Genomic DNA, 22,724 nt, shown 5'->3' on the forward strand with positions numbered 1-22,724 from the left:
GTGTTTCAACCTCCTGGTGGCCTGGCGGACTGCTTGCTCGGCACTCCACATGCGTCCAGTTTGGACCAGGCCCTGATGTTCCTTACAGACTGATCTGATGAGTCTCTCAGCTGTCACACAAGCCTCGCCTTCTCCCGTCTGTAGTCACAGGTGATCGACTTCAGAGGCAGCTGAAGTGTGTTTCTCAGAACAGGCCTATGCTGGAGAGGCTCAGAGGTAGGCCCAGCCATTTACAGATCTAACTAATAACTTTAGTGTCCATCCTCAGAACTGTGGACTTGGTGATTTCTCACATTGTTGAGGGGCCACATCAGATGGTTGTATAGACTGAACTGGTAGCACCAGACCTTGAACTTTACTGGGAGACACCTTCTATCGATCCTTTCCAGGCCTTTGGAGAGCTGTTTCATGATGGAGGCAGCCATGCATACGTCAGACAGATTGACTTCACACAGTTTCCCAAGACTTCGGACAGGTTGTTCCACCAGTAACAGGATCCTTTCTCAGTCCCAGCTCCCTAAGGCCTGCAGTCATTGGCCTGAAGATGATCTGACTCCTCGAACCAGCTGTCTCCTGCCTCTCTGGTGATTTTGAAGGCTGCTGTGTAAAAGATGGGACAGATTGAGCTTTGCCTTTCTCAAGCTGTCGACTGGTTGTATCCTCCTGTGTTGAGCAGATGTGGAAACTGCCAAAGCAGCTGGATACCAGGTTCTGGAATACAGGTTTGGATATTAAGCTGGTGGGGGACAGAGCAATACCCATTCTCTAGATCCAGCCAGACTACGTGAAGGTCTGATTCTTCATGGTCTCTGAATCTGTTCCCAGATCGTGGTTCAGTGTTACAGCCAGGCAGGCCTGGGACAACGGCAGCTGGTGTCTATATAATTGTTGTCCACGAGGCAGCTGGTCAGTTGTTTGGCCACCATCAATAGGGTGATGCCTCCGAACTGGCTGATGCTGTGGGAATCTTTCCAGCACCTTCAGCACCATGGGGCAGTTCCATAACAAAGTCACACACTCTAACACTTTGTGGTATGGCACGCATTCTTGCAACGTCACAACATTTATTTCCATCCAGAGTTACATTACACTGTGATCTTGTATTGATGATGGGAGAGTCGGGCTGCTAAGTAAATCCCAGTGTTCTCAGTGGGGTTCTGTGTTCTGTGTGTGACAGACCGATGACTCGTGGCATTGTTGTCTTTGAATATGTCCATTGATGGTAAAACCTGGTATGTCAGTCTATTCAGGTAATCTACTGACCTGACCAACTGAATCAACCCCAGATCATAACACTGCCCACACAGGCTTGTACAGTGGGCACTAGGCAGGATAGGTGCATCTCTTCATCCTCTCTTCTGATCCTGATGGGCCCATCAGTCTGAAACAAGGTAAATCTGGACTCATCAAACCACAGGACCTTTCTCCATCACTTTAGAGTCCAATCTTTATGTTCCTCAGCACACTGATGCATTTCCTTCAAATTAGCCGCACTGATCAGTGGTTCTCTTAAGACTTCACTGCTGTTTAGTCCCAATCCCTTGAGTTCTCTTCATACTGTGCATGTGGAAATGCTCTACTTTCACTAGATTAAGATTAAGATGTTCCTTTATTGATCGCCTTGGGAGAAATTCACACATACCACAGCAGTACAGAGGGAACTGGATAACAAACCAAACCACTATTAAACACAGTCGTGGGTTCTACTGTTGATTTTTTATGATTCAGTTTCACCAAAAGTTGAAGTGATCTCTGCTCATGGTCATTCAAGATTTTTCCTGACCACCATTTCTTCCTGGAAGATGAAGGTTCACCATTATCCCATGTTAGTAGTTTCAGCATCCCCTTAGTTTTATTCTTTCCCTGATGCAGGCCAATAATGTGACTCCTCTGAAACAGAGTAACATATTTTACATGACCACAGATACGTCTACTGACAGGTTGTTGGAATGAGAAGCCTCTCACTGCATCAGCTAGGGTTAAATATCTTAACTAGACTTATTAGTGGTTAATTTCTTTTATTTATTTATTTTTTTCAATGATCATTTTGTGAAGGCGGGATTTAAAGTTTAAAGTCTTGAGTAGAGGTTTTATTATATACAAGGAGACAAACAACTTCAGCTTCTGATTTAATGTTGAAGTTACAACAAGGACACAAAGAGTTAAATCTGTCAGAGACACAGTTTCACTACGTTATAAAGTTTGTTTTAACTTAACAACTCTTAAATCACCACATTTGTTAATGGAGTCTGGTGCTGTTGTGTGTCGATCAAACCAGCTGTTGAAGAATGGATCTGTCAGATTACCAGGTGGAGGTGAGATTATCTGGACCTGTTGTTTCCCTCCTCACCTCCAGGAGGAGACGTCACCTCACTGTGACCTGAAGAACCGGACCGGAACTAAAGAGAATCGGAAGTGTCGTCGGTTGTTCGTGATCCCGGACAGGCGGCGGGACAGTTTTGTTGTTAGCTGCCCAGCTTTGTTCTCAGTGTCGTACCGCGGCGGAGCTGCAGGTGAGGACCCGTGTGAACACCTTGGTAAAGTTCGGTCCACGTGTGGATCAGCCCGAACACGAACTGAACCCGAACTGAAGCGAACACGAGCCCGAACTGCGCCGGCGTTAGCACGCTGGGCTAGCTGCGATGCTAACTAGCTAATTAGCCGCTGTCAGCTTCATGTAACACTTAATGTTAGCTTTAGCTTTTGCTCACTGGTTACTTAAATGTTCGGTTCTGTTGGTTAATGGACCTACTGACACTTTGTTGTAGAGACAGTAGAGCTAAACGAGACGATGCTAACGAAGCTAACAGGCTAACTACCAGCTAATGTCGAGGTGTTTGTGTTCCAGTGTTTATGGATCCACTTTAGCTTCTGTTCTCCTGTAACTTCTCTCCGGAGGAACTTCTGGTTCTGGTTCGGTGTTGGTTTCATAAAGCAGAGACTGAAGAGAAGTTCTGGGCTTTTCTTTTTATTTGAGCCTTTGAAGCTTCAGAGCAGCAAACATGGCGACACCTGGTGGTTCGTGACAGAATGTTCTGATCGTGTTGAACAACAGAACCAACAGAACCGAGTCACCGTTTGATCTTTGTTCTAAAATACAAGTAAGAGGAAGATTCCAGCGGATAAAAACTAGCTGAATGTATGAATGAACATCGATCAGGTGGAACAGCATCACTGAGGCTCTTCTGCAGGAATGACCTCGATGATGATTAATAAATAAAATGTATAGAACAATAATAATGTATGTAATGTAAACAAAAGCAGAATGCAGAGGTGTACATGTTATCTATACATTAATGTAGATGAGACACAAGTATAGATACACACTGTAAAGTCACAAGAGTGTGTTGATCTTACTGAGTCTAAAATAAAGCAAAACAGCACAAAAACATATAAAAGTGATCAAGTGTGAAGAAAGAAGTTCCTGTAGAACATTTGCTGAATTTACAAGAATGCTCCAGTAATGGATAATAAATCAGAGACAGAGTTTATAAAGTTTGTTTTAACTCAGCAACTCTTAAAATCATTACATTTGTTCATGGAGATGAAAGAAAATGGATACAACTACACAACCGGCTGATAACTACGCCACACGTCAAACACAACGACTTATAAATAACTTTTAAATCTGTGGCGCTCTCACATGTGGCTGTCCTCTCTACGGAGACATCTTGGCATTTTTCTGTTGTAACACACACACACACACACAGCTGGTTATTGGTCACCTGTTAATAAATTGTGTGTGTGTTTATTTCAGTCCAATGGGAGACAGCGATGACGAGTTCGACAGGAGGAGGCGGGACAAGTTCAGGAGAGAGAGGAGCGACATGGAGCGGTCGAGGGAGAGAGAGGAGAGGAGGAGGGACGACTGGCCCGACAGGTGAGCTCACCTGAACACACCTGAGCACCTCAGAGTGACACGTAGTGACAGTGTGAGGTTGTGTTAGTGTTGTGTGTTGATGTTGTGTGTTGTGATGTCAGGGACTGGGACCGCGGCAGGGAGAGGAGGCGGGACTACGATCGCGGGCGCAGAGAGCGTTTTTCTCCCCCCCGACACATCAGCCCTCAGCACAAACGCATGAGGAGAGACTGGTGAGTGTGACGAGCTGATCTGAGACCTGTAGAGGCTCTTTAAAGGAGCAGGTCGCTAAAGAAGTAGAGCTGATCTGAGACCTGCAGAGGCTCTTTAAAGGAGCAGGTCACTAAAGAAGTAGAGCTGATCTGAGACCTGCAGAGGCTCTTTAAAGGAGCAGGTCGCTAAAGAAGTAGAGCTGATCTGAGACCTGCAGAGGCTCTTTAAAGGAGCAGGTCACTAAAGAAGTAGAGCTGATCTGAGACCTGCAGAGGCTCTTTAAAGGAGCAGGTCACTAAAGAAGTAGAGCTGATCTGAGACCTGTAGTAGAAGTCGAGCTCGGTGATTGGCCACGTGAAGACTTCAGGCTGTGTTTTCATGTTTTCCAGGGACGACCACCGGGGGGAGCCGTACCGCTACGACATGCCGTACGGAGGAGGCGGCGGTCCGTTTCCGGGGGCGGGGCCTCAGGGTTGGCACCCCGACCTCCCCCACCTGCACCCACATCATGGAGGTCACCCACTGCAGGGCAGGTGAGCTGAGTGTCACCTGTTGATGAACAGGACAGAAAATATGTTTAATAAATCACAAACCTGCTCATGTTGTTCCTGTTAAACCGGAGCTGTGGTGATTTTATATATTTGTCTGACAAACATGAGGCAGTTAAAGTGTGGACAGATGTTCTGTGAGATAATAAACATCTGTTTCAATGATTCCATCTGTCAGGTTGGGGATGGTGGATCCAGACCTCCCTCCTCCTGGTCCTCCCACCATGAGGAGCTTCAAGGTGAGTCAAACAAACAAACCCACCTTACCACCGGCTGACGGCCATTTTACCTCGCTGTGGAATCTGATATCCGTGTTGTAGTGGTTGACTGCCTTCCTTATCCGTCCAATTATTCCACTATCAGACCCTGTGACTCCGCTCAAAAGTTAAAGTCCAAATCTGAGGAGAAACGGCTCTGAGACTAAGTCCAGAACCAGAGGCAAGACAGCTCAGAGACTAAGTCCAAATCAGAGGCGAGGCAGCAAGTCTTCAGTCCAAAAAGGTGTTTATTCCAAGAGAAGAAGTTACAAATCCATGAGGTACCCCGGGGCGACTGAGAAATCTCCCCGGATCACCCTCTTTTATACTCGAGGTCAAGGTCACCAGTGCCCTCCTGGACCACCCCCCTCGTCATGATCACGCGAGACTGTCATCTTACTATTCTCATTTCTGTCTGACTTCCTTAAGGCCTACAAAGCGTCTCACCCAGGCTCCTATCTGTGACCTTGGGTGAGCTGTAGCTGCACCGGCTGCTCCCCCACTCCAGCCTTTATTATAAAGGGAGCATCAAACCTTGGTCTTTCATCAGGCTCAAATTCCCTGTTAACACAGAACTGTACGGTGTATTCTCAAATCAATTTATATGCACGATCATGACCCTGTTTGTATCTGCCACTACAGTCCCCCCTTTGGTCCTTCTAAAAAGGACCAACACCTCAAACTTCAACATCAGGGAGTACAGTTGTCTTATCATCATAACAGAAACAACAGCATGAGTATACTGTAAATAAAACACAATATATATAGTTTCAAACAGCGTAAATGCAACCCCATCCTACGAGACTGATAATGAGTATCAACCTACAGGGAAGTGCTTCAACTATCAAGACGATAGTTGAGAGCTCTCCCTGAGCCATCTTCTGGACCAGCCCTCAAACAGATGACCCAGTGATATTCATTGACAGGTTTCTATTCTGACCTGGCAACATGACAGGGGAAACGTCCTCGCCAATTAGCTGTTTATGAGAGGTAAAATGCCCCACCATGTGGCCCACCAACTGACCTGTTCTGTTGGTGCAAACATAATATGTATACATACAGCATTAAATTACACATTGTGGTTAACTCTTTGAAGGCACTTGTGACTGTAACACACCTGAATCAAACTCTTGATGAATTACACCATTCAACACCTCAAGGTTTATTTTTAAGCATGCATAACTAGGAAACTCGTGCTCATGTGAATATATCATAGGTTTAAGATTTTTTTTTTTTTTTCAGAAAAGCACGATTACATAGACAATTTCTTAAACCATCTAGAATTAGAATATTATGGAGACACACTTTGTAAAGACAATTCCTCTTTGGTCAGTTCAACAAACATTAGATCAGTAATTATTAGATCATTGACATAAGACACTCATACCACCTTTTGCGTTTGTGAAAAGTTGTTTTTCTACTATATATGTATATTTTTGTTGATCCAATTAGGTAAAGACAGGTAAGAGCTCTATCCAATCTTAGCACCTGGACTTAAATGACACGCTTGGGTTATTTGTTAGCCTTGGTGACATATTACCCATGGTGTTGCCTTGGTTAGTGTGGCGGCCCTAAGGCCAACATTACACCAGAGTCCCTATGAACTTACTGGTTTCCTGTAAACCACACTGGTTTAATACATTTCTTGTGCTTTTTATGGCACTCAGCTTTCTGACGTGACCTTCACAAATGAGTGCCCGCTTTTCTTCATCAACACATTTACAACATTTGACTCTACATAACTATGTTGAATACAAGGGATCGTCGTACAATTGTCGGAACATAATTTATAAACCTGTCAGCCTGTCTCTCTCCTTGTACAGTAGTCTCTGCTCTGTTGTATCCATTTGGATTGTTCCTCTGCAGGAGTGGACAGCAACTTCAGCCAGACTCACAGCCTTGCTGGCACATTTGTCTAAATTACATTTTGACCTCCATCCATGATGTTGATGGCTTCCTAGCTGATTATCCACGGAGAGCTCATCCTGTAGTTGTGGTTGGGCTAATTGTTGAAGGGCAGGATTCACATTTTTATGGTGGTAGCATTGCCCCCATTGGTGGCCGGATACCAGGTCTGATTGCTGCGCTTCATTAGTCTCACCACGTCAGGTTGGCTGGTTTCTTCAGGTTACATACTCCAACTCCTCCTCGTGCTACACAGAAAAGGAAGATTAGTTTATCAAGTTTACATAGCTGCCATTCTTTTTAATTTTTCATTGGCATATTTGAGAGTTGGAACTCCATCCATCCAATTTCACTGCCATGTGCACTGCACAAAAAGCAAGACATTCAGTTATGTCTGAACAGTCACCTCTGTGACTTCCTGGCAGTGGTCTTCTTTTGACGTTTGTAACGTACAATACACTCTTGTTGGTCTTTTTCTGTGCTTCTTAGTTTGGCAAAATCTCTTTTTTCTCAGTTACTCATTAGCCGAATCCATCTACTGGCTTCTAACAGTTTCATTCTCTGATTGTCTCTGTGTCCTAACATGACGTGTTTGTGCGTATTACCTGTAATGTCACCATCCATTCTCTTGACAGTCAGTGGTGCGGGGTAGTCCCACCCAATGTTTACCTGGAGCGTTAGCTATTGTGCTGTCGGTGGTTAGTGGACGACCATATGTGTCAGCTTTTACATACAGAAGATGTAGTAGTTCTCCCATTTTCACTATGTAATTGTGGCTAAGTGCACAATTAGCATGTGGTGTGTTGATAGTGGCACATGTCATTAGGACTTCTCTTTCTACCTCCCCCCTTGCGAAACCTGAAAGGGTTAGCACAAAGAGAAAGAAAACAAACAAATTAACCAGAGTCAGAGAACGCTCTGGTGGCATCATCCTCTGCAGCCTCTCTGACACTACTATCAGTCTTTCACCTGTTGGAGGACACATCTGTAGATTTGAGTTAAACCCCGTAAATAGTCCCCCAAATTTCGCTCCAGCTGCTGAAGCAGCACTGTGGCAGTGGCACTGGGCATCCAGTGAGCATTTCATGCAGGGTTAGATGGGTTAGTCTGTTAGTTTGTGAGTGCATAGACATTAGTGCTAATGGCAAAGCATCTTCCCAGGTGAGTTTACCATTACCATCAGCCATGATTTTGGCTATTTTAGTTTTTGATACACCATTGGCATGTTCTACTGAACCTTGTGACTGTGGACACGTTATATGTATGTTTTTATTAGATGCTTGATGTTTCTGTAGTTCAAATGATGATTTTACTTCTTCTGTAACAGGTATGTGAACCTTGATGTGAAAATCATGATGCAATCAACACAGACACTTTATATATATGCTTTTTTAAAAGGATCTCAGTATTTTCAACATCATTATATATCATTTCTAATATTTCAGTTCTAATATCAGCTTTGAATTTCTTTTTTATGAACACACCATTTGGGCAATAGAGCAGGTTGGTCAAATACTACTTGATTCACAACAGCCTTCTTCAGCTCACACCCTGTACTTCCAAAGAACAGATCCTAGCGTTTACTTGAATATAAACTGGCTTAAACTGTATTTGCAACACAGTTGGTTATAATATTAGAAATAGCAGCTTATATGTAATCGTTGCAAATTGTATATATCACTTGCATATAGGTATTCACTTCAGACAACAACCACTAATGAGACAGCATGCTGAAAGGAGCTCGAAAAACACAACAAAACAAAAAAACACAACAAAACCTTGATGCACTATAAAAGGAAAAGTTCACTGAGCTTGGACCCAGTCAACAGTGAGGAGAGAAAGGGAGGGTGATTACGTCACACCGGACGTGCAGTGGGGAGGAGCAAAGGAGCTGCAGTTTGAAACACAACTTTTCAGCACACAGCTCCCTCAGCCATCAGCGAGATAGGAACCCGCTCTTAAAATAATATAAAACCTGCCCGGGGATGTGTCTCCTCGGCTGTAACCTCAACTGACCGTCACTTGGATTCCTCATCTCAACGACACTTTACACATGCATTTATAAACTCTTAGCCTGCGCGAATAGTATTCATAAGACAAAAACAACACACAAGAACAACCATCTCATGAATCACATTCAATACTAATATTACTTACTATTAGTACACACATTTTAGACCAGAACAGTCAAGTTTGTCTAATAACCTTCACACCGTTTGAGTAACACAAAGCTCTTTAGAACAGCCAAAATGTCTCCGATGTCTGACAGTTACATCAGCACCAAATCACTCAACACTACAAAATAGCACAATTTATTTTAGGAAACACTAATTTTTCCAGTAGATTCTTCAACACACAGTCAACAACCTCATACACTACTTTTTTACTTTATTAAACCCCCATAAGAATGTTCGAACATTTATTGTTGGTTTAACTGAAACTTTTTGTTGGTCTTCGATTTTTGTTAACAAGTATTATCTTTATTTTCAGTTCAGATTGTTTTGGTTTTTTTGGTTTTTTTTTGCAGTTTTGGTTCTCGCATGCATTATTCTCACATTTCCTTTAATTTAGACTTTAATTTACTTTGCTTTTTGATTATTTATCCGATGTTTGCTGTCCATGGACTTAAGGCTGTATTTTAATCTGCTTTGCACATCACGAATGGCATTAAGCCATAAACCTTTCTGGTGGTCGTCTTGAGTGGTTTTAATATCACCACATTTTAACCACACTAACTGTTTGTACGTCAGCCTCCTTCTGGGCTGCTATTAAGGATGGTAAAGTGGTGAGTGGTGCCTTCAACCGTCCAACACATGTACCGGTTTCAGCTCGTTTAGCGGCCTCGTCAGCCAGGCTGTTGCTTTTGGCTATTAGGGAACTGCTCTTTTGGTGAGCAGCACACTTGATAATAGCTGATGCACTTGATAGATGAATGCTTGAATTAGTGTTAAGATGGCTGCTCCATGCATTACTGGTGTGCCATTCCGCTCTGAGAAAACCTCTCTGTTTCCAGATATTTCCATACATATGACACACTGCGTATGCATAGCCCACTGTGAGTATACATTTAACCGCTTGCTTCTGATAATTTGCTTTGCTGCAGTTAAAAGCTTTAATTTCTGCAAGCTGTGCTGAGCATGGTTGGGCAAGATAGATTGTTTGGACTGTGGTAAATGTATCATCTGGCAGCAACTGTACAATTTCTTAACCTGTGTTGTTGCTTGTCACGTCTCTGAAGCAGGACCCATCTACAAAGAGAGAGAGATATGTTGTTATTGTCTGATTATGCATATCTTCACGTGGTCTCAGAAACACATTTGTGGCTTGAAGGCAGTCATGTTGCATTCTATCTATCGGTATCATCATCCATGTTGCGGGATTAACTGTATTGCAGCGTTGGATGTTCAGTTGTTGCTGAGAGCACAACTTCATAACCTAGCTTGTGTAAGCACAAACCTTGGACTGGTGAGGTGGGCATGTATCTGGTGAGATGTATACAGTATTGTTGGGTGTCCTATGGTTCCTGTTGAGGCTCTCTCAAAGCAAAAGCTGCTGCTGCAAGTCCCTGACAACTGGGATGCAGAGCAGCCTCAGAGTTATCTAACTTGGTGCTATAGTATGCTAAAGGTTGCTTACCAGTTGGAGCGTCTTGCATTAGAACTCGACAGGCAAACTGCGCCCTGCAACATATTTAATTATCTGTTCTTTTTGGTTTTCTGAGGTTAAATGAAACAGCGTGCAGAACACAAACAGTTAGAGGACATAATTATATCAGCTATGGTCATAACTTTCTGGCAGCTGCTACAGCCCTTTGATAATTTCACTACAGCACTCTCTGTGGTGGAAAGTTGTTTTAAATAATGATCTATTAGTCACTTTTCGTCACTGTGGGGCTACTTTTTTTTTTTAGATAAACACCTCATTTCAGAAATGTCTTATTTTCATGATTTATTTTTCTCTAAGGGACGTCTATCGTCTGGGAGGCCTAAAGAATAAAAAATAAATGAGAAAAAGCTTAATTTATGGACAACAATAGCCTGCTACATCCAGTAAGGCAATCATTTGTTTTCATATGCAGTTTTGGAACAACAAGTTGGACTGGAGAAGAAAACTATGGCATCCAAATCCATGAACAAAGTTTACCATTGATAGTGAAAGCAACCTTGAACTGTGAGTCAGGATAAACAGGAATGCTAGAATATGCATTTGTTAAATCAATAACTGAAAACCCACAGTCATTACAACATCTTAATTTATGACCCTAAAGTATTTTAAAAATCTCGCCCCTCCCCCTTTTTGGTTTCTTTTTCGGGCAAGATGGGGGAGGTACATGGTGAAATGAGAGAGTCAACAATGGCACCCTGATAAATGAGCAATGACCTTGACAGCTCTCGGGCTGAGTGGATATTTTCTTTTACCTAGTCTAACAGTCAACAACTGGATAACAACAGAATGTGCATCTTTTATATTTCTAAAAATCAAACTTGCTTAGAGCCCTGAAGCTATCAAATACTGCCAGAGAGCAAAGTTTAGTCTTTAGCAGTCAGTCAGTGTTTCCCTCTGTGTGTGTGTGTGTGTGTGTGTGTGTGTGTGTGTCTTGTGTATGTGCTGCTCAAAGTTCAGACCTCTGACCTCTGCTGTCTCCTTTGGCTGTGTCAAGGTGAATCCTGGGAAATGAACAGACACCTGTAGCTGGTGCATGTGGTCAGGATTCCTCTGGATCTCTCCCTTCTTGATGATTAAGCTCGGGGTTCCCATAACCTTACTTCTGCAGCGTAGCTCATCTGGTCAGTGCTGTTGCACTTTCCTTGATAATTGGATACGGGCCCGGTCTCCTTTTCCTCTGGCTGTTGTGCAGTGCCTGCCATCTTTGTCCAGGACTCTGTGGCCCACCCGACTCCAGTCTTTGTGTCAGGTGATACCTCTGTAGCCTCCTTCAGTTTGTTTGGCTGACATGGCCTGTGTATAAAACACTTCTGGATCTCAATGACAGTCTGCTTCCTTGTTTGCCTCAGCACGGGGTCGGGGAACATCATCCCCTCAGTGATCTCGACTCCGCAGCCAGTAGTCAGTAGAAGCTGGCTGGTGGAGAAAAAGGCTTTTTTGGAGAAGCAAGGTTAATTTGTGACTCATATTAGATGAGAGAAAGAGGGCTGAAAAGTCAGGGTGTATTGTTTATCCTCCTCCCTCCTTCAGAGAGTCATCCTGGGATGCCTGACCTTGTGTGGTGAAGGTGTTGTTTAAAGGAGGGTTGTAGGTGTGGAGACAGCATGGAGGAGGTCAATTCCTAATTCTGGCCCGACATTGTTTCTTCTTTATGTCACTCAAACTCTATTTTCCCATTACTGTTTCAGTCCCACTACTGATTTTAAAAACTTGTCAGTCTATCTTTTTTTTCTTTCCTGCTTTCCTGTTACCTTTTCTTTTAACATATTTTACACTATCCTAAACATTCTGTGCTTAATGTGCCTTTTACTGGAAGCACCCCACAGGTGATGTAGTGCCAAAGTTGAACATTTTTAACCACATTATTTCCCCATTTGTCTGCCATTATTTCAGCAGAGCCTGTAAGAGGCTCAGATAGAGCTTATAAATTTCCAGTTTTGTTCCTTACGTTTTCAACTGACTCTGCTCTTCCCATACAGTGTATGGATGGATCTCATCAACCACACACTAGCTTTGGGTAACTTACTCAGCCAGGTGGTTTGTATGACACATTCGTTCCGAGCAACGCACCCCTGTAGTCAACAGGCTGTGTACTAGTCACTGAATGTCACCACAAAGTTTATTCTTTATACTTATTTCATATATATATTTTCACTCATACACCCATTTTATTGTAGTGGGGCCTCATGTAATACTGTACTGTATCATATCATTATTACAGTATCTCATATTGGATCATATTATATTTTCTTCCTATTATCTGCTATTATTTTCATTATATTACCCTTTATCAGGTTTGCATAAGTCACCTATAAGGATTATCTAGAGCTCCTTTGTGGGCTAATTCTCTGAAGCATGTTAGACTCAGTGTGATAAATCAGATCTCTTTAATGCATGCTGCATGTAGGGAAGGTCCAGACTGTTCTCTCCAGTCCTCCAAATGTTACTGACTTAAATACAACAGAGTGGAGGTCACATACTTTCACAGCACTTCATATCTTACTCCCTCTCAGAACGATGACCCCCTGATGTTTTATTAGGACAGTAAGTGTCATCTAATCTTCCTTCATGTAGAGATAATTGCCTCTCATATGACTTTCTGACACTCCAAACGGGAGTCTCTCCTCCTCCTCTCACATCCTGATCATATTCTTTACAGCACATTGATTACTAACCAGAAGAGTCTGTATTACCAGCGTTCGTCAAATGCCACAATGTTTGACTGATTTCTTGCTCAGTTTCCAATGTCCAGTTTCCTCATCATCACAATATGTTTGTTCAAGCCAAAAATGCATTCCGACACCTTGATTTTCCCGTTTAGTGGCGCAATAGTCCAGTGTTTCCCATTAATTACTTAGACTCTGGCGGCCCGCCATGGTCTAATTTGTCCCGCCACAGTCTCAGAGTGAACCGAAAAAAATCTTACACTTCTCATAATAACATAAAAGATCTGTAACATGTGTTTCGCGCTGCGGCTTTGGCAAAGGATCTCTCACTCTCTGTCTGTCGGCTCTGCCCCGCTCTGCCCCCACCCCGCTGTACATGGTGCGCGCACACTCACTTACACACGCACGCATCACGCAGGCACGTACGCACTGGAATATATCGCGTTACCTTACGGCATTGTGAAGCAGAGGTGAAGACGACGTGAAGAAGGCATTTTAGGACACCACATCGTTTGAGGTAAGAAACTTTAACAAACTTTACAATATCCACTAGTTTAGAAACAATGTTATCCTGATCTATGTACTGCAGCAAAACGATAACGTTACGATGTAAGCTGTCAGTCTCGATTATGTCGATTGATATATCCGGATGCCTTCCGTGAAAAAGTATGTAACTTAACGCTAACCTATATCGACCTAGTTAATGTTAATGTTATTACCAGAGACGGTTCAGAAAGTATAAATGTATATAGAGAATCTTTGTTATTACCAGCGGCTATGACAACCAAAACTAGAGCGGCCAAGATGGTTATTTTGACCGTGTTCATATTCATGTGTGCAATAACTGTGTTGAATGAAAAAAAAACGCAATACTGCCCGTACATAATTGTTCCTAAAAGTGTCTTGACTTTTAGTTTTTATATAAATTATACAAAAGACAATGAAAATGTTATACGTTTTATTCCGGCCAGAAGTGGACTTATTTACCGCACATCGCATTTACCGCAGTCTCTTTTGTCTCTAACTTTGTTAACGGTCTCCAGCTGTGCTTCTTTGCGAATTTACTTGAGTTACTTGAGCAGCAGCTGGCAGAGGAGCTGAGGGCAGAATATATGGAGGGGAAAGGGGCTGCGGCCGTCGGCACAAGGTGGGCAGCATCGGGGCAACTACCGCAGCGGCAGACACGGGCACGGAGGCAGTGCCGGTCCGAAAGAGCTGCAAACGGAACCAAACGTCGGACACTTGAAATGGCACAAGCCCGCGTGTGGTAACTGCGAGGAGAGCGGAGATAATCTGCGGAGACTGTGACCAGTGATAACAACGGCTTTTTTTGTGTTGTTTTTCTTGTGCTAGATCAGGTCGTTTCCAGTTTTCTCGATTTTATATATATATATATATATATATATATATATATATATATATATATATATATATATATATATATATATATATATATATATATATATAATATATAATATATATATATATATATATATATATATATATATAATATATATATATATATATATATATATATATATATATAATATATAATATATATATATATATTTTATATATTTATATATATATTTTTTATCATATATTAAGTATTAAAATAAATTGTTTCAAATACGTTACTTTTAATTATTAATTGTCTTGTTCTGAGATTTCTCTATTAAAATCGTGTGTAAATATATGCAATAATTACGATGATATGAATATTGATAAATGTATACTCAAATGTGTTAAAATGTACGTTTTGGTGTTATTTCGTTTTTTAAACAATGAATGCATTCATCACTCAATTGGGTATTTACATGAGAGATTACAGAGTTTAAAATCTAGGAGTCAAAATGAACACTTATGGCCGTTCTAGTAGTGTTGGAATTCCGTCCGTTCTAATGTCTACTTAAGGCTTCAGTGTGGACGAGAGCCCCGCGAGCCATGTAGGCCTAACTAACGTATTTTCAGCATCTGAGGAGCAAGTTACCTCACCAAGACTTTCAAGTCTTAAAAATTATTCAGTTTAACCTGCAGACACACCTTTATCAATTTAGATATAAATTAACATCTTTTTAAAATTATTCCTCTAGGACAAGAACCAGGCTGAAATAATGACCCTGCTAGCCAGTGAGTGCGATGAATTGGGACAGATGTACCCATTACTCAGCCGATTGGCAGCAATTGCACTTGTCATTCCGGTGTCAAGTGTCAACTGTGAGAGAGACTTCTCCACAATGAACAGGGTAAGGACAGAGGGCATGGTAATATGTTGCTGAGATGTGTGTCAAACTTTTAACCCATTGCACTTACATGATAAACTGCACACTCTTTAACTAAAAGAGCAGTGTCCTTAAAAGATTTTCATTCATTTGGCTAATTGTAGTTGCCTTCATTTTCAGGTCAAATCAGAGCTTTGCAACAGGCCGCAAGGAGAGCACCTGGCTGCCTGCCTGAGGGTCTCCATCAATGGGCCGTGTCCAGAGAAATTTGACTACCAAAGGGCATTAGAAGTGTTTTTTTCAAAACCCAGGAAAATTCAATGTCCAAATTCAGGGTGCAGAGTTTGCAAATAGGAGTGTTGTATAAATGTGTATTTTGGATGTTTTCTTTCAACTAGTCTGAAAGAAGACAAGTTATGGAAGCAAAAGAGGCCAAAATGTTTTTGCCTGCCAAAATGTTGATGTACCCTCCGAATCCATTTTATTTTTTATTACAATTTAGCTTACAGTTTAATTATTTATTATTTTATTTGGTAAAGATAAACACTTTTGCTTTATTTCTTTGATGGCTCAGATGTATGCGATATTTGATTTTGTGTTTTCACCATTAGTATCTATACAACCAATGTGTTTGTGATTAAATTGTGTACAAGAGCACACAGTTCCTCATAGATCTAGCCTCTTAATTTTGCTTTCAAAGTGCACCAGATTGATGCATTCAACTTTAAAATGGTAAAAAAAATCTTCCAGGACCCCCCGGACTTCCCCCGGACCCCCCTAGAGGGTCCAACATTCACCCACCATAGTCTCATTAAATCCTGTGGGAAACACTGTAGTCATCAGTAATTATTTTATTTTCATTCTTATGCTTGTATCTGTGTTATCACCCACCACTTTATCCTCATCATTCAATTTATTATCATATCATATTACTTTATTTTGCCTATAATTTTCAGTTATTTTAATTACACTTCTGTTATTACTTACTATTCTTCTATTATTGTTTATTAAATATTATTATTACTATTATTATTAGCATCATTATTATTGTCCGTCACCACTTCATCCCTTTTATGGGGTCGCAGGGTTTGTTACTGGAGCCAGTCACAGTTATCTGTCTGGGTGAAGGCAGGGTGCTTCCCTGGACGAGTCACCAGCTCATCGCAGGGCCTCACTGATGGCAGAGGCCGCCATGCGAGGTGCCAACTGCACATCAGGAGCAATTTGGGGTTCAGTACCTTGTTCCGACGACGAGCCTACCTGCTTTACCTGCCGCCTATATTATTATTATTATTATTATTATTATTATTATTATTATTATTATTATTTATTACTTATTTGTCACAGCATCGATTTTAATGCTTGCTCTCTTCTCCAAGTCTAAGTTCTCTGCTAAATGCAGAAGGTTTGGCTGAAGTCTAAATTGCAGCTGCCCTGACGGTGTCTCATTGTTTTCTGTGCTGGCTGGTTTTCAAGGTCTCCCCTGATCTATTTTTGATTGTATGTGTGTGTTCTGCTTCTGGCCCTCTCTCTCTCTCTCTCACCTCTACTGTAATTTTTCCCACTATTCTCCCGTCTACTTCTCACAATGGAAATTGTCATATTTCCTTCTACTTATTATTATCGTTTATCATCATCATTCTTTAGGTCTTTTCTCTGTAATTTAGCCTCTATTCAGTTACAATAATTCAAGTTAAAGGTTAACGGCTACTTATTGGCTCCAGGAGATACTCTGTGCCACCTCTTCATGCAGCGGGTGTCAGTCCTGTCTGCTGCTTACTGTGTGTTATGCCCAGTTTGTTAGACACTAACTGGCACAGCTGGCACTGTGCTAGTTTTATCTTCTATTCTTTCTTCCTTGCTGCCGTTATCTTTTTGGATTAGACTGCTCTTCTGGACCTCCAATTATTATTCTCTTTTTCTCTTAAACAATTTCACTGTTTACTTACATATTTTTGTCAAAAAACAATTTCTTCTACTACAATTATTATTTCTTTTAATTTGTCCTGCCTCAATTGTTCTCTTTATAATTTACACGGTACTCTTACTCCTCTTTTATTTTAAGACATACACTATATTACCAAAAGTATTCGCTCACCCATTCAAATGATCAGAATCAGGTGTTCTAATCACTTGGCCTGGCCCCAGGTGTATAAATTCAAGCACTCAGGCATGCAGACTGTGAAACAAGACATTTGTGAAAGAATGGGCCGCTCTCAGGAGCTCAGTGAATTCCAGCGTGGAACTGTCATAGGATGCCACTTGTGCAACAAATCCAGTCGTGAAATTTCCTCGCTCCTAAATATTCCACAGTCAACTGTCAGCTCTATTATAACAAAATGGAAGCGTTTGGGAACAACAGCAACTCAGCCACGAAGTGGTAGGCCACGTAAAGTGACGGAGAGGGGTCAGCGGATGCTGAAGCGCATAGTGCAAAGAGGTCGCCGACTTTCTGCACAGTCAATTGCTAGAGAGCTACAAACTTCATGTGACCTTCAGATTAGCCCAAGTACAGTACGCAGAGAGCTTCATGGAATGGGTTTCCATGGCCGAGCAGCTGCAGCCAAGCCACACATCACCAAGTGCAATGCAAGGCGTCGGATGCAATGGTGTAAAGCACGCCGTCACTGGCCTCTAGAGCAGTGGAGACGCGTTCTCTGGAGTGATGAATCACGCTTTTCCATCTGGCAATCTGATGGACAAGTCTGGGTTTGGAGGTTGCCAGGAGAACGGTACATTTCAGATTGCATTGTGCCAACTGTGAAATTTGGTGGAGGAGGAATTATGGTATGGGGTTGTTTTTCAGGAGCTGGGCTTGGCCCCTTAGTTCCAGTGAAAGGAACATTGAATGCTTCAGGATACCAAAACATTTTGGACAATTCCATGCTCCCAACCTTGTGGGAACAGTTTGGAGCGGGCCCCTTCCTCTTCCAACATGACTGTGCACCAGTGCACAAAGCAAGGTCCATAAAGACGTGGATGACAGAGTCTGGTGTGGATGAACTTGACTGGCCTGCACAGAGTCCTGACCTGAACCCGATAGAACACCTTTGGGATGAATTAGAGCGGAGACTGAGAGCCAGGCCTTCTCGACCAACATCAGTGTGTGACCTCACCAATGCGCTTTTGGAAGAATGGTCAAAAATTCCTATAAACACTCTCCTCAACCTTGTGGACAGTCTTCCCAGAAGAGTTGAAGCTGTAATAGCTGCAAAAGGTGGACCGACATCATATTGAATTCTATGAGTTAGGAATGGGATGGCACTTCAGTTCATAGAATGACTAAAGGCAGGTGAGCGAATACTTTTGGTAATATAGTGTATATTCATGCATATTTCAATTTTCACACTTTATGTACATATATTTACAAAGGCCTTATATTGTTTTCTTCTCTTCTACTCTACAGTCAGTACAGTCAGTAATGTCCGTGGGGGGAGGAGGGGGGTCAGGGGGGGGTCAGCAAGGTCCAGAGTTTGTGGGGGCAGTGGGCGGAGAGGGAAGGGGGGGCAGTTCTGGGAGAGAGTTCAGCATCCTGGTGGCCTGGTGCATGAAGCTGTCCCTCAGTCTGCTGGTTCTCGCCCGGAGGCTCCTCACCCTCCTCCCGGATGGCAGGAGACTGAAGAGATGGTGGTTGGGGTGGGTGGGGTCGCCCGCAATGCTGAGTGCTTTGCGAGCTAGGCGTGTTTTGTAAATGTCCTGGAGGGAGGGGAGGGGGGTACCGATGATCCTCTCAGCTGCTCTCACTATGTGCTGCAGGGTCTTCTTGCAGGATGCAGTGCAGCTGCCGTACCACACAGTGATGCAGCTGGTCAGGATGCTCTCGGTGGTGCCGCGGTAGAAGGTGCGCATGATGGGGACTGGTGCTCTGGCTCTTCTCAGTCTGCGGAGGAAGTAGAGGCGCTGCTGAGCTTTCCTGGCCAGTGATGCGGTGTTGCTGCTCCAAGAGAGGTCCTCAGAGAGGTGCACACCCAGGAACTTGGTGCTGCTCACTCTCTCCACAGCAGCACCATTGATGGTCAGTGGAAGGTGCTGGGTGGGGGCTCTCCGGAAGTCGACAACAATCTCCTTCGTCTTCATCACGTTCAGAGAGAGGTTGTTGTCTCTGCACCACTTGGCCAGTTGGCTCACCTCGTCCCTGTAGTTTGACTCATCGTTGTTTCTGATGAGCCCCACCACAGTCGTGTCGTCCGCAAACTTGACGAAGAGGTTGCTGTCGTGTGTTGGTGTGCAGTCATGGGTCAGCAGGGTGAACAGTAAGGGGCTGAGCATGCATCCTTGGGGAGCCCCTGTGTTCAGTGTGATGGTGCTGGACACGCTGCTGCCGACCCGAACTGCCTGTGGTCTTCTTGTTAGGAAGTCCAGCAACCAGTTGCAGAGTGAGGTGTTCAGTCCTAGACAGTCCAGTTTCTGTATCAGCTGCTGGGGGATGATCGTGTTGAACGCTGAACTGAAATCCAGGAACAGCATCCTCACATATGAGTCTTTAGAGTCCAGGTGGGTGAGAGCTGAGTGGAGGGCGGTGGAAATTGCATCGTCAGTGGACCGGTTGGTCCGATATGCAAACTGGTACGGGTCCAGGGAGGGAGGTAGGCTGGATTTGATGTGTTTCATGACTAACCGCTCGAAGCACTTCATGATGATGGGGGTCAGTGCCACGGGGCGGTAGTCATTGAAGCAGGATGGAGAGGCCTTCTTTGGAACCGGGATGATGGTGGTGTTCTTGAAGCAGGTAGGGACAACAGCTTGGCTCAGGGAGATGTTGAAGATGTCTGTGAAGACATCTGTGAGCTCCTCTGCACAGTCCTTCAGCACGCGACCCGGGATGTTGTCTGGTCCTGCAGCTTTCCGTGCGTTGATCCTGGAGAGGGATCTCCTCACGCTGGCTGGGGACAGGGACAGTACCTGGTCGTCTGGAGGGGGTGCTGTTTTCTGTGCAGAGGTGGTGTTGTCGGCTTCAAACCGTCCGTAGAAGTGGTTCAGATCATTCAGCAGAGTTATGTTGTTATCACAGGTCTGTGGTCGAGGCTTGTAGTCCGTGATGGTCTGTAACCCCTGCCACAGGCTCCTTGTGTCTCTGCTGTCGGTGAAGTGGTGAGTTATCCTGTTGCTGTACTGCCTCTTTGCAAGTCTGATGCCACGGGACAGGTTGGCTCTTGCTGATCTGAGACCAGCCTCATCACCTGCTCTGAAAGCAGCATTCCGGGCTCTCAGTAACCGATGTACTTCCCCCGTCAGCCATGGCTTCTGATTGGCCCGTACTGTGACGGTCTTGGTGTCTGTGACATCATCAATGCATTTGCTGATGTAGGCAGTAATAGTGTCCGAGTACTCCTGTATGTTGATGTGGTGGTTGTAAGTGGCTGCCTGCTTAAACATGTCCCAGTCTGTGGTGGAGAAGCAGTCCTGGAGTGCTGAGGAGGCCCCCTCTGGCCACACCCGTACCTGTTTCTGAACCGGTCTGGTGACTTTGACCCTAGGCCTGTATGCTGGCATTAGCATAACAGTGATGTGGTCAGAAGCGCCGAGGTGGGGGAGGGGTGCTGCCTTGTATGCTCCTCTCAATGTAGTGTAAACCTGGTCCAGTGTGTTGTTTCCCCTTGTTGCAAAGTCAATGTGTTGGTACACATTAGGAAACACTGTTTTGAGATTTGCATGATTGAAATCTCCAGCCATGATGAGAAGTACCTCTGGGTGGGCAGTCTGCTGTTCATTTATGGAGCTGTACAGTTCACTCAATGCCTTGTCTCTATCATTGTTGTTACAGCTGGGGGGGATGTAGACTGCAACAAGCAGGATAGCAGAAAACTCCCTCGGTAGATAGAAAGGCCGGCATTTGATGATCATAAACTCCACAAGGGCTGAACAGTGTCTGCAAACCACCACAGCGTCCCGACACCAAGCATCCCGGATATACACACAGACCCCGCCACCGCGGGTCTTACCTCCTTCTATGAGGGCTCTGTCTGCTCGGTGGCACGTTAGCCGGTCGAGCTGAATGGCGGAGTCCGGTGTGTTATCGTTCAGCCATGTTTTCCGTAAACACAATAACAGCTTAGTGCAGTTTTCTTGTGCCATTATTCTCAGTACTGCCACATATTTTACAATATACCATTCCATTTCCAAGACTCAGACACATACAAATCCACATGCAAATTAACATGTTAAAAAGCACTGTTTCACATTTGTTTTATCATTAAAAGGTGGTTAGGGCCGGCTATGCATGAACATTAATTATCAGACATAATTCGCGTGCGTACATGAACTGACTTGATTAATCCTACTTTTACATAATAGGGCTGAAACATACATATATAATTATCAATCACACATACTCACGATTTTGACCTGAAGGCTGCTGCCATGCCTCCTAAATACCTCAATTCAGGTTATTACTTTTTTTTTACAAAACCAAAACTAATAATAATAACAATACTTAAAATTATTTTATTTTTATAAAGAACAAAATGACAATAATAATTTAATTAAATTGACCTTAATTGAATTTTTTTTCTCCATAGTTATTTGTTTTAGGTTCTTTTGGAGAGGTTTTAGGACAGTACCTGAGACTTGTGGGCTGGGAAGGAGTTGACAGCATCACTCATAAATGAAGAAAAAATACAAATATATCCCTTAATGGTGTATGTGGGGCGCGCCTGAGATCTGCCGTCCCGTTCCTCCCAGTCTGCTGCTGCAGGCTGTGTACTGGGCCGCTCCTCCGCGGCTAGGCTCGCCAAAATGTAGTGGGAGACTGCCTTCCTTATCTGTCCAATTATTCCACTATCAGACCCTGTGACTCCGCTCAAAAGTTAAAGTCCAAATCTGAGGAGAAACAGCTCTGAGACTAAGTCCAGAACCAGAGGCGAGGCAGCAAGTCTTCAGTCCAAAAAGGTGTTTATTCCAAGAGAAGAAGTCATAAATCCATGAGGTACCCCAGATGGGACAACTGAGAAATCTCCCCCGATCACCCTCTTTTATACTCGAGGTCCAGGTCACCAGTGCCCTCCTGGACCACCCCCCTCGTCATGATCACGCGAGACTGTCATCTTACTATTCTCATTTCTGTCTGACTTCCTTAAGGCCTACAAAGCGTCTCACCCAGGCTCCTATCTGTGACCTTGGGTGAGCTGTAGCTGCACCGGCTGCTCCCCCACTCCAGCCTTTATTATAAAGGGAGCATCAAACCTTTGTCTTTCATCAGGCTCAAATTCCCTGTTAACACAGAACTGCACGGTGTATTCTCAAATCAATTTATATGCACGATCATGACCCTGTTTGTATTTGCCACTACAGCGTGTGTGCAGGAGTTCCTGTTGAACATGGAGGCCAGCGTGGACGAGACAGAGTCGGTGAAGCGCTACAATCAGTACAAGCTGGACTTCAGACGGCAG

The 22,724-nt window shown here is 43.5% G+C and overlaps 2 protein-coding genes across 4 annotated transcripts in view; both read left to right on the forward strand.

Moving 5' to 3' along the window:
* LOC119026715 (low affinity immunoglobulin gamma Fc region receptor III-like) overlaps positions 1 to 22,724 on the forward strand; it is a 95,591-nt gene that overhangs the window by 22,546 nt on the left and 50,321 nt on the right. The gene's annotated exons all lie outside the window — the stretch shown is intronic.
* Positions 2,379 to 22,665, forward strand: LOC119026732 (serrate RNA effector molecule homolog). Of its 2 annotated transcripts, XM_037111258.1 has the most exons (7): positions 2,379 to 2,513; positions 3,758 to 3,880; positions 3,982 to 4,092; positions 4,462 to 4,605; positions 4,799 to 4,859; positions 15,208 to 15,360; positions 15,517 to 15,705. In XM_037111258.1, exons 2-7 carry the CDS (start codon positions 3,762 to 3,764, stop codon positions 15,688 to 15,690), a joined length of 762 nt encoding a protein of 253 aa, XP_036967153.1. In that variant the 5' UTR covers positions 2,379 to 2,513; positions 3,758 to 3,761; the 3' UTR covers positions 15,691 to 15,705. The 2 variants fall into 2 exon arrangements, with proteins under 2 accessions (XP_036967153.1, XP_036967154.1); XM_037111259.1 differs by lacking the exons at positions 15,208 to 15,360; positions 15,517 to 15,705 and adding an exon at positions 22,627 to 22,665.

This window comes from Acanthopagrus latus, chromosome 10, assembly GCF_904848185.1.
Source record: "Acanthopagrus latus isolate v.2019 chromosome 10, fAcaLat1.1, whole genome shotgun sequence".
In the NCBI taxonomy this organism is placed as follows: Eukaryota; Metazoa; Chordata; class Actinopteri; order Spariformes; family Sparidae; genus Acanthopagrus; species Acanthopagrus latus.

Excerpts from the sequence above, each read along its gene's own strand:
- LOC119026732 (XM_037111258.1), top strand. The coding sequence starts at position 3,762 with ATGGGAGACAGCGATGACGAGTTCGACAGGAGGAGGCGGGACAAGTTC. Across the intron at positions 4,860-15,207 it reads CCACCATGAGGAGCTTCAAG|GACAAGAACCAGGCTGAAAT; the intron begins GTGAGTCAAACA and ends TTATTCCTCTAG. Across the intron at positions 15,361-15,516 it reads ACTTCTCCACAATGAACAGG|GTCAAATCAGAGCTTTGCAA; the intron begins GTAAGGACAGAG and ends CTTCATTTTCAG.